General features: G+C 49.3%; 1 protein-coding gene across 1 annotated transcript; it reads left to right on the top strand.

The window, feature by feature from the left end:
- The first annotated feature begins 8254 nt into the window (after positions 1 to 8254).
- On the top strand, positions 8255 to 11269 carry LOC138521985 (heat shock 70 kDa protein-like). Its single transcript, XM_069635178.1, has one exon. It carries the CDS (start codon positions 8870 to 8872, stop codon positions 10805 to 10807), a length of 1938 nt encoding a protein of 645 aa, XP_069491279.1. The 5' UTR covers positions 8255 to 8869; the 3' UTR covers positions 10808 to 11269.
- Positions 11270 to 11753: the final 484 nt, after the last annotated feature.

Below are 11753 nucleotides of genomic sequence, written 5' to 3' on the forward strand. Positions count from 1 at the left end.
CCACTCTTGTTGGCACTCCTGCTTCCAGTACTGAAGAACCTATGCAAGTGGGAGGGTTACGTAGTCCTATTACAACATCTGAGAGAGAACGTAGAAGGGTGGATAATGCATGCTTTTATTGTGGCACCACTGGACATTTCGTGAAAGAGTGTCCTCGACGGCCCAGGAAGAGTCAGGTTTTTCGGACGGCTCGACCTTAGAACCGGAGAACAGGTCGAGTGTTCCGTCATCTTCTCCGGGTACCTCCCTTGCCTTTACTCGTGTTCAACCCATTTCTGTAAAGGCTACCCTATGTCCCTCTACAGGCCTTCTTCATGCAGTCAATATCATTATTGATTCAGGTGCCACTGGTAATTACATAGATATTGATTTGGCCCATTCCCTCAACCTACCTTTAGTGGTAAAAACACGACCGGAACATGTCCAAGCCGTAGACGGCTCTGCACTGGTTTCTGGTCCTGTTAGACATCAAACTGCACCCCTCTTGTTAAACATACAAGAAGTACACACAGAAACCCTGAGTTTTGATTTGATCACCACACCCCAATTTGGTATCATACTAGGGATTCCATGGTTACGGGAACATAATCCATTGATCAATTGGCAGTCAGGCACTGTAATCTTTGAGTCTGAAATCTGTCAGAATTATTGTCTTCCGGTCCATCAAGCCCCTGACACACCTTCTCGGGCCTTGGGGGCCTTAGCCCAACTCACACTGACTGTCGACGATCCAGAGCTTGTACATACACATACTGTTGGGGGGTTGGTATCTGGGATTCCGCCAGAATACAGAGAATTCGAATCAGTGTTCGATCGGGGCTCGTCTGAGGTAGTTCCTCCACACAGACCATATGACTGCCCAATCGAATTGCTTCCCGATTCCAATATTCCTTCGGGCAGGATCTATTCTTTGTCCCCTTCGGAGGAACTGGCGTTGAAAGACTATGTACAGAACGCCCTACGATTAGGACACATCCGCCCCTCCACTTCACCCGCGGCAAGTCCTATCTTCTTTGTACCCAAGAAGGAGGGGGATTTACGTCCTTGTGTAGATTATCGGCGTCTTAACGCTATCACTAAAAAGGATAGGTATCCCATCCCGTTAATCACTCCACTTCTAGACCATTTAACACATGCTTCCATTTTCACTAAGCTTGACCTACGCGGCGCATACAACTTAGTACGCGTCCGCGAGGGAGACGAGTGGAAGACCGCTTTCTGCACTCGGTATGGTTTGTACGAATATCTAGTCATGCCCTTTGGCCTATGTAACGCCCCGGCCACATTCCAACGATTCATGAATGACATATTCAGGGATATTCTGGATGTTTATATGGTTGTGTACTTGGACGACATCTTGATCTTTTCTCGTGATCTTGATGAACATGTAAAGCATGTCCGAGAAATATTAACCCGTTTGAGAGAACATTCCTTATTTGCCAAACCTGAGAAATGTCAGTTCCATAAAACAACTGTTGAGTTTTTGGGTTTTCACATCACCCCTGGGGCGTTATCCATGAACGAATCTAAGGTCAAAGCAGTATTAGATTGGCCAGTACCTCAAACACTCAAATCCTTGCAGGCTTTTTTAGGATTCGCCAACTTTTACAGACGTTTCATTTCTTCCTTTTCCACAATTGTAGCCCCGCTTACGGCCCTGACTAGTCCTCAGGTACCATATCAATGGCAGAGAGAACAGCAGGAGGCTTTTGAGGCTTTGAAAACCGCCTTTACTACCGCACCGGTACTCCAACATCCAAATCCTGATCTTCCGTTCATAGTAGAGGCGGATGCCTCTTCCTTTGCCCTCGGTGCGGTACTATCACAAACATGTCCAAATACAGGCAAATTACATCCAGTTGCATATCATTCCCGTAAGTTTTCCAGTACTGAGTCTCATTATACCGTTACGGAGAAAGAACTCTTGGCTGTCATGGATGCTTTCCGTGTCTGGCGTCATCATCTTCTGGGGGCTAAACATCCCATCACGGTATACTCAGATCATCGGAACCTACAGGATCTGGCTTCTTTGAAATGCATCAATAGCAGACAGGTCCGATGGCATCTTTTCTTTTCCGCTTTTGATTTCCATATCATGCACCGTCCTGGCACTTCACATGGGAAGGCGGATGCCTTGTCACGTTCCCCGGGGGGGGTCCAGTTGCCTACATTCCCCGACACTGTTCTCCGTAAGAGCCATGTGATTTGTCTCTGTACACCCTCATTGTCACTATTAGATTCGGTTCGGTCCTGGACTAGCAATCATTCTGACCAGTTACGAGAATGGGATCCAGTGTATTCTGATGGTTTACCTTTCGTACATGAACGCCTGTTCCTTCCTACACCTGATACACGTAATCTAGCCCTTGAGTGGTCTCATGACGCTCCCTTTAATGCCCATCCCGGACAAGAGCGCACTTTAGATCTTCTCAAGCGTTGGTGTTGGTGGCCTTCTATGAAGCGCGATGTGGAGTGTTATGTCAGATCTTGTGCGGTATGTGCTCAGGCTAAACATCAAAGGGGTCGACCGGTTGGGTTGTTGCTTCCGCTTCCGGTACCTCCCAGGCCCTGGCATACATTGACAATGGATTTCGTTACCGATCTCCCCAAGTCAAAAGGCTTCGACACCGTCTGGGTAGTGGTGGACACGTTCACAAAAATGGCCCATTTTGTTCCTTGTAAAGGTATCCCTTCGGCCCCTGTCTTGGCGGACTTGTTTTTTGAACATGTGTTTATGCTTTTCGGCCTCCCTTCGGTCATTGTTTCCGATCGAGGTTCACAGTTCACCTCTCGGTTTTGGAGGTCCTTGACGAAACTATTGGGCATTGATACGAGGTATTCTTCGGCCTATCATCCGGAGACCGACGGTCAGACCGAAAGGACGAATCAATCGATGGAACAGTACCTTCGTTGCCTCATATTGCAACATCAGTCCTCTTGGTTGGCCGTTTTGCGGCTTGCGGAGTTCGCGTATAACAATGCGGCTCATTCAGCTACTGGTTATTCTCCTTTTTACGCCCTCTATGGTCAACATCCCAAGGTTTTGCCGGTCCCTGATGCCTCTGGTTCTTCGAATCCTGCGGCCACGACATGTCTTAGGGATCTTTCTGCTATTCATGCGAGTACAGTGGTTCATCTCACTGAAGCAAAGGCCTCTATGAAGGCCCGTGTGGATGGCAAACGTCGTGCTGCTCCCCCTCTGGTGGTGGGTTCTAGGGTCTGGTTATCTTCCCGTCATCTTCGCCTAGTGGGTTGCCGGAAGTTGCTGCCTCGCTTTGTCGGGCCGTATGTGATCTCACAGGTTGTTAATCCGGTGGCTTTCCGTCTAGTACTCCCCAGCTCTTGGCGTATCCATCCTGTGTTTCATGTCTCCCTCCTCAAACCCTGTCCTGACTCAGTCCGTCTTCGTACCCCTGTTGCGCCGGTGTCCTTGACCTCTCCTGATGTTTTTGAGGTGTCGGCCATTTTGGGTTCTAGATGGTTTATGGGTAAGCTCCAGTATCTGGTGGATTGGACGGGTTACGGCCCGGAGGAGCGTTCGTGGGTTTCCGCATCTGATTTGAACGCCCCGCGGTTGGTAGCCCGCTCCCATAGGGATCATCCGTCCTGCCCACGGGGTCGTGGGCCGTTGGGGGGGGGCTATGTTAGGCGATCCTCTGCACACCAGGCCACGACACATCAGAACACTGCTCACATTCCCCCAACATCTCCTCCCAAGCTTCGAGGCTCAAGTGATTCGGTGAACCCACAGAACCGAAAACTCCGTACCAGTGTACGGGCTCGATTGCAACCCTTTCTGCATTGGCAACTGCCTTGGAGAACGTATAGCAGAAAGGGCGGCCTTACGTCTTCACGCCGGTCACGTGATACACTATGGCGTTCCCCATGTGATCTTGGTGGACGTCACATGATCCAGAGTAGTCACATGACCCAGGGGCGATCAGTATAAAGGTCTGAGAGACAGAACGCTCATTGCTTCTCACCTGGCTTCGGACACTGTTTGGCGTTACAACTTGCTCCTTGTTACCTTGATCACGGAACTCTATCTCGGACTCCCTCGGACACCCCTTGGTACTTTTGCTTGGAACTGTTTACCTGTTGCCGGATATTTGGACTGCACCTCGACTTGTCTTTGGATCATCCCTTGGTACTTTGCTGATCTTCTACGCCTTTTCCCTACTGGGGATTCAAGTCAAGCCCTGACTCCCACAGGTGGCTACTCTTCATCCACGCTAAACCTGCGGTTCTACCATTCCAGGGACCGCCGCATCTAATGAGCCTCGAACCTCCCTACTAGGTTACCTGGGTCTCCCTTACACCAGATAGGTAAGACACTTTAGTTACTTTCGTTTACCTCATTGTATTGTGCTTGCCTGGTACTTAACCTCATTCCCTCTTGACAGCAGCATCGGTGTTCCAAGAGGCTCTGTGGATCTGAGAAGACATCTCTCACCTGTGGCCTCAAGGGTCGTACAGCGGGTTTCTATTAGTTCCCCTGTGCGTCACTTGGGGACGGAGGTCTCATCGGTCTACACGACACTCAAGTCAGAACAATCGAGCAAAGTGACAGACAAAGATATACTGGCGCTGCTGTGGAGAAACACACAGCAAATGGAGAATTTCAAGTACTCATTAGTGCGCAAATACCATCTCATTATTCAGCACAGGCTGCAGAATTATTGGTGTTGATACTCGCCATTGATAATCACGCAGACCAAGAAGTAACAGTGTACAGTGAATCCGCCAATGTGACGTCAACAGTGCACGCAGGCCTAGCACGCTGGAAAAGGAGGGGCTACCTCCGAGCGGATGGCACGCCAGTGCAGCACGCAGCCTTATTGGACAGGCTGATCAAAGCACTACAGCTGCCAGTGGGCATAGCGGTCGTGAAATGCGCCGCCCACACGAAAGGGACAGATTTTATCTCACGCGGAAATCAAGCAGTGGACACGTAAGCCAAGCGTATGGCACCCAAAAGTGAAACAATCATGGAAGTGGAAGTTATCCATGCCAACGAACGAATGATGGTTACACAAATTGCACCTGAAAGTTACAGTAATTTGGGGCAAACACAGCTAATGGAACTCCAAGGGGAGGAACCAGAGGAAGAGAAGAACCTTTGGAAACGTCAAGGGTGTTCTTTAAACCCCTCTGACAACTTGTGGCAACAAGACAGCACTGGTAAACCGGTGATGCCTATAGCCCTGTTAAAAATAGCGCTGGAACACAGGGTTGGATTGGGCCCTCGGTCTTTCGGCCCGTGGCCGGGCCGAAATCTTCCCTGGGAAGTGGGGGCCGGTTTCTGGCCATGCCTGGGCTGGCTTCGAAGAAAGAAAAAAATAGAAAATAAATAGCGTAAGTGCTATACAATAACAGATTATCATTTGGCCTTGGACGTCTGACTGGATTCACAGTAATTTAGTGTACTTAGGGACAATGCTATTTAATGCTACTTCCTGTTTTGTAAAGGGGTGAAAGGTCCTGTTTCATCGCTTCCCGAGATGTCACTTTGGGGTGGGGTCAAACGACATCCCTTCTGGTGATGTCATCAGAGGTCAAGGGCCGTGAGGCGAGGGGTGGGCCACTTATTTGAGGCGAGGGGTGGGCCACTTTCTTTTGGGTGACCGGGCCTATTTATTTTCCCAGTCCGACATGCACGCCACCGCGTGTTCCTGTGTCCATACGGCTCTGTGTGCCTTTCTAATTCTGTGTCCCTCTCCCCTCCCCCGCTGGCCCCCTTCATGCTCTACCTACACATCTTCTTTTCGTTTTGCCAGTCTCCCTTGCCCCTTTTACGTGCTTCCTTGGTTGGTTTCTCCTTTCAGCTCTACCCTACTCACCCATTTACCTCCCCTGTGTGAGTGTGCAAGTCCTATTTAGTGTGCAGCGCGTGCAGTTTTCGTGCGCAGCATGCAGGGAGGTTCGTGTGTGTCACATCCACTGGCCTCCCAGGTGCAATCTAGGCCCCTTAAAACACACAAAATAAAAGGGAACACTCAAATAACGAGGAAGCGGGATGTGACTGTGTGTTAGAAGTGAGAGGTCGGTGACAGCAAGCATGTGAAGATGTACAAGTGACAGATGGCCCACATGTATTGGAGCGAGGGGTGACAGTGTGTATGAAAGAGAAGGTACGCGTGTATTGTTGGTATGCATGTAAAACATGAGATCTGACATAAGTGACAGCTTTGTCAGGCTTATTTCAGGATGTGAGTTCCTTTCTTGAGTCCTGAATGCTAGCAACTGCCTGATGAAGGGTCTGGAAAGAAAGACTTATGCCAGCGCTGACAGTGGGTCATGGACCCAGTCTTCAGGTACCAAGACCTGCTTTTTAAAATGTGCATACAAGTGGGATTTTAAAAAAGGCACACTAAACCATCTGCAGGGAAAAATGTCATGTATCCCCCTCTCCTGCCCACTGCACTGGGGGGCCTCACTACCTGTTACCTCAAGGGCAAAAAATGCCTTTCACCTCCAAGCAAGGGGCATTTTGTCATGTGTGTGTGAAGCTGCAGTGGCTATTTCAGTTGATTTACACAATTCTGCAAGAGGTTCGTTGCTGGCATTGTTTTGCCCCTGCACAGAATGTGAAGAATTTGCCCAAATCCCGGCATTCTGTTGGAATTGCAGGGCCCTGGGGTTGTCTGTCCCACTGGCATATTTAAACACGGGCATCTGCTGAGGGTTCTCCCCTTCCTGACTGTCTAAATTAGGAAATTGGGCTAGCCCTACTTCTGCGACGGCTGTCTGTGGCCTTCAATATGAGTGCTATATGGGCTCTTACCTTACATTTGATGTAGGTGCATTCTGCTTTATATTATGTCACACTTGCATATGGCCATAGCTGCTGATGCAGTGATATTTCGTGTTATTGGATCCCAGGCATTAGGCTCTTCTTGCTAGGACCCCTTCACGGCTGGAACCCAGGTCTTACCTTTATGCAATCACATTGTTTCTCAACCCTTCAGTGTTTTCTCACCCAGAGAAGTGCCACGTACCCACATCAAGGAGGAGAAGGATGTGTCAGCATGCAACATGACATAAAGTGCCCAGCCAAGTGCTGACCACGAATGCAATCTTGGCTAATGGATGGAGCCAGTCTAGTGACTTGATAAGGCAGCATCATGTGTTTGAAAGTAATTCCTTTATGCTATACTATTCCAACTACATGGTAGATCTGCCCTTTACCACACACCCTGTCCACACACCCATCTCTGTAGCGTGTCACAAACTAGAACATTCAGTGCAAGAGTTCTTGGACAAATGCAGAGCAGTCCCCCATTGCAATTAGCACTAAGAAGTCTATTCTCTATTGTAATTAATGCATCCTAGAGCTGCCTCCCTCGGCGGAACTCCTAATGCAGTGAATTCATTATTCCCATCCTTATAATGCACCAATTGTATGATGAGTTCCTGGGGTACCAAACTGCACCAAGGGAAACCGTGTGCCCCAAATAAACGTATGTTGCACTTCCCCTCCCCTGCATTTGGAGCTTTAAACGACACCGGATCAATGTTTGCTGTTGGTTTATGCAGGCAGGGTTTCCCAGGTGTAGGCGAGGGGCCCCTAAACACCATCAAAACAATCACAGCACTCCCCAAACTTCATGAGCTGTCTTCTACCTCGCGACACTTCTCATATACAATAGAGATGGCTGGAAGAGGCGGGACTAAATCCACACCGTCAATCAAAGCCTTCAACCAATCATCTATCAGAAAACCGACGTATTGCGTCATTAGCATTGGAAAGCCACGCCCAGGCAAGGCTGCGGTGTCTGAGGTGCCGAAGCCATGTGTGGAAAAGAGTTTCTGGATATTTCCCGCTGGAACACGCAAAAAAGTGAAAATTTAACAACAATACAAGCGGAAAATGAATACGTCGGTGTGGTTTTCAGTCTCCACTTAAATGTATAGTATAGTTCGAAAACCGCTACGAATTTAATTTTTGTGAACTACCAGCAATTTCCAGAAGCCTCGCGTCATGGACACATTTATTAACATGACACGCCCCCGCTGGCTTTGATTGGTTCTTGCTAAAACAGCCCGGAATGTACTGGGCGTTTCTCGAAGCTTCTGTGAAAAGCTGCGCAATGATTGGCCGCGCTGTGAGGAAAAGACAGGAGGTTTCCAGAAGCTGCTCGGCTCGAGGAGCCATGCTCTATTCTGATTGGCTGGGAATGGTGAAGCTTCGGGAAAGGTCTGGGTGTGCGGCCAGATGCGCTCTATGATTGGCCAGGGGGCGGGGTCTAGGTAGTTCGTGGCCCTTGTGTACATTCGCAGCGTGTGTATAAATGTCAGAGGCAGAGCCTGTCAGCAACATACGAACAGGAAACCTGAACATAACTGAGCCAGAGCGCCTAGAAGAGAGCAACCCACACAGAAGCACTAAGAACATTACGAGAATTGAGGGGCTGAAGAACTGCTGACAAGCAAGTTACATAACTCCTCTACCAGAGCTTCCAGCAGCGCAGATACAGCGACCTCGATTAACCTACAACTGGGCAGAGCGCTCAGCCAAGAGACACCCAGGAGAGGAAGTCTGCAAAATACCAGAGCCTACAACTGGGCAGAGCGCTAAGCCAAGAGACACCCAGGAGAGGAATTCTGCAAAATACCAGAGCCTACAACTGGGCAGAGCGCTCAGCCAAGAGACACACAGGAGAGGAAGTCTGCAAAATACCAGAGCTTACAACTGGGCAGAGCGCTCAGACAAGAGACACCCAGAAGCCGAAACCTGTGCAAAATACCAGAGCCTACAATAGGGCAGAGCGCTCAGCCAAGAGACACCCAGGAGACGAAACCTCTGCAGCACTCTCCCAACCTTCCAAGCAGAAATAAACATATCTGAGAAGAATCTGAAGCACTGAAGATGTCGGCACCCAAAGGAGTCGCCATTGGCATTGACCTGGGCACCACCTATTCCTGCGTGGGTGTCTTCCAGCATGGCAAGGTGGAGATCATTGCCAACGACCAAGGCAACCGCACCACCCCCAGCTATGTGGCCTTCACTGATACCGAGAGACTCATTGGGGACGCAGCCAAGAACCAGGTGGCCCTCAATCCCCAGAACACTGTCTTTGATGCCAAAAGGCTGATTGGCAGGAAGTTTGATGACACAGTGGTGCAGGCTGACATGAAGCACTGGCCCTTTAAGGTGGTGAGCGATGGTGGGAAGCCCAAGGTGCAGGTGGAGTACAAGGGGGAGAGCAAGACTTTCTCTCCAGAAGAGGTGTCCTCCATGGTGCTGACCAAGATGAAGGAGATTGCTGAGGCGTACTTGGGACACCCAGTCTCCAATGCTGTCATCACTGTGCCTGCTTACTTCAATGACTCCCAGAGACAGGCCACTAAAGATGCAGGTGTTATCGCTGGCCTGAATGTGCTGAGAATCATCAATGAACCGACTGCAGCTGCCATCGCCTACGGCCTAGACAAGAGTGGCAGAGGAGAGCGCAATGTCCTCATCTTTGACCTAGGTGGGGGAACCTTTGATGTCTCCATTCTGACGATAGATGATGGCATCTTTGAAGTCAAGGCTACAGCTGGAGACACCCACCTGGGGGGCGAAGACTTTGACAACCGCATGGTCAATCACTTCATTGAGGAGTTCAAGCGGAAGCACAAGAAGGACATTAGCCAGAACAAGAGAGCGGTCAGGAGGCTGAGAACTGCTTGCGAGAGAGTCAAGCGAACCCTTTCCTCCAGCACTCAAGCCAGCATTGAGATCGACTCGCTGTACGAAGGCATTGATTTCTACACTTCCATCACCAGAGCTCGCTTTGAGGAGCTCTGTGCGGATCTCTTCAGAGGTACCCTCGATCCTGTGGAGAAGTCTCTGCGAGATGCCAAGTTGGACAAAGCTCAGATACATGACATTGTGCTGGTGGGTGGGTCTACCCGCATCCCCAAAATCCAAAAGTTGCTACAAGATTTTTTCAATGGCCGAGAACTGAACAAAAGCATCAACCCAGATGAAGCTGTGGCTTATGGTGCAGCTGTGCAAGCTGCTATCCTGATGGGGGACAAGTCTGAGAATGTGCAGGACTTGCTTCTCCTCGATGTGGCACCGCTCTCACTGGGACTTGAAACCGCAGGTGGGGTGATGACTGTCCTTATCAAACGAAACACCACCATTCCAACCAAGCAAACTCAGATCTTCTCCACCTACTCTGATAACCAGCCTGGCGTCCTGATCCAGGTGTTTGAGGGTGAAAGAGCTATGACCAAGGACAATAACCTTCTGGGGAAATTTGATCTGAGTGGAATCCCGCCTGCCCCACGTGGTGTGCCACAGATCGAGGTGACCTTTGATATTGATGCCAATGGTATCCTGAATGTGTCTGCTGTGGACAAGAGCTCAGGCAAGCAGAACAAGATTACCATCACCAATGACAAGGGGCGGCTGAGCAAAGAGGAGATTGAGAGGATGGTGCAAGACGGTGAGCGATACAAAGCGGATGATGAAGCTCAGAGAGAGAAGGTCACTGCCAAGAACTCCCTGGAGTCTTATGCCTTCAACGTGAAGAGCACCGTGGAGGAAGAGAATCTGAAAGACAACATCACAGAGGAGGACCGAAAGAAGATTGTGGACAAATGTAACCAGACCATCTCCTGGCTGGAGAGCAACCAGCTGGCAGAGAAGGAGGAGTATGAGCACCAGCAGAAGGAGCTAGAGAAGGTCTGCAATCCCATTGTCACCAAGCTCTACCAGGGCGGCATGCCAGGGGGAATGCCTGCAAGTGGCTGTGGAGCTCAGGCCCGCCAAAGCAGCTCCAGCACTGGCCCCACCATTGAGGAGGTGGACTAGTCATGGACAGTAATGTGCTATGTTCATGGACCCTTACCAGGTGGCTCTGGAGCTCAGCCCCGCCAGGGCAGCTACAGTACTGGCCTCACTATTGAGGAGGTGGACTAGTCATGGACAGTAATGTACTATGTTCATGGACTCCTAACAGGTGGTTGTGGAGCTCCGGCCCACCAGGGCAGCTGCAGCACTGGCCCCAATATTGAGGAGGAGGACTAGTCATGGATAGTAATGGCCTATGTTCATGGACTCCTACCAGGACGTTTTATTGAGTGGTCAGAAGAGCTAACATGCTTTCATTATTTAGCTCCAAGGACTAAGGGCTGCTAGCCCGAGACACTAATGTTTACATGTTTCACTTCCGTATGTACATATTTTATGTTGAACAATATGAAACTTGTTATTTGACAGCATGGTTCAGAGCTGGTACTTTGAATATGTAAAATAAACATATTTTTCTTTTGACCTAAGTTTTTGCTTGTTTACTTTTCGTAAGCACCTTTTCTTAAAAATAATGCACATTTCCGTCTGAAAATAATGATGAACGTTGGTTTTGTTTGCGCTGCTTTCAGCTTGAGCGTTGTCTTGGCACTATCTATTAACGGCGTAATTCCAAACTTCAGGAAGAAGGTAATAAAACCATTTGTAGTGTGAGCAGTGTTCTCCTTTGGACGCTGGCAGACAGCCCAAATATTTCTGTGTATTTGAGTTTATGGTTGTATAAGGTTTTTTGGCATAATGGACAGTATTGGTGGTGCCTAGCAAACCATTGATAATGGTATTGGCAAAGGACACTACAGAATGGCAATGTTTTCAGAGAGAGCCACTCTACATGTAAGAGCACAGACAGAGCTGGACACGACCAAGAAGCAATGAAATAGACAGATTTGCTGGGCTTGTTTGTCTGCTTAGTGTCACAAAACATATAACTGCTTTCTACAATCGTTCT

This window comes from Ambystoma mexicanum, chromosome 13, assembly GCF_040938575.1.
Source record: "Ambystoma mexicanum isolate Mex_15411 chromosome 13, UKY_AmexF1_1, whole genome shotgun sequence".
NCBI lineage: Eukaryota > Metazoa > Chordata > Amphibia > Caudata > Ambystomatidae > Ambystoma > Ambystoma mexicanum.

Excerpts from the sequence above, each read along its gene's own strand:
- LOC138521985 (XM_069635178.1), top strand. The coding sequence starts at position 8,870 with ATGTCGGCACCCAAAGGAGTCGCCATTGGCATTGACCTGGGCACCACC.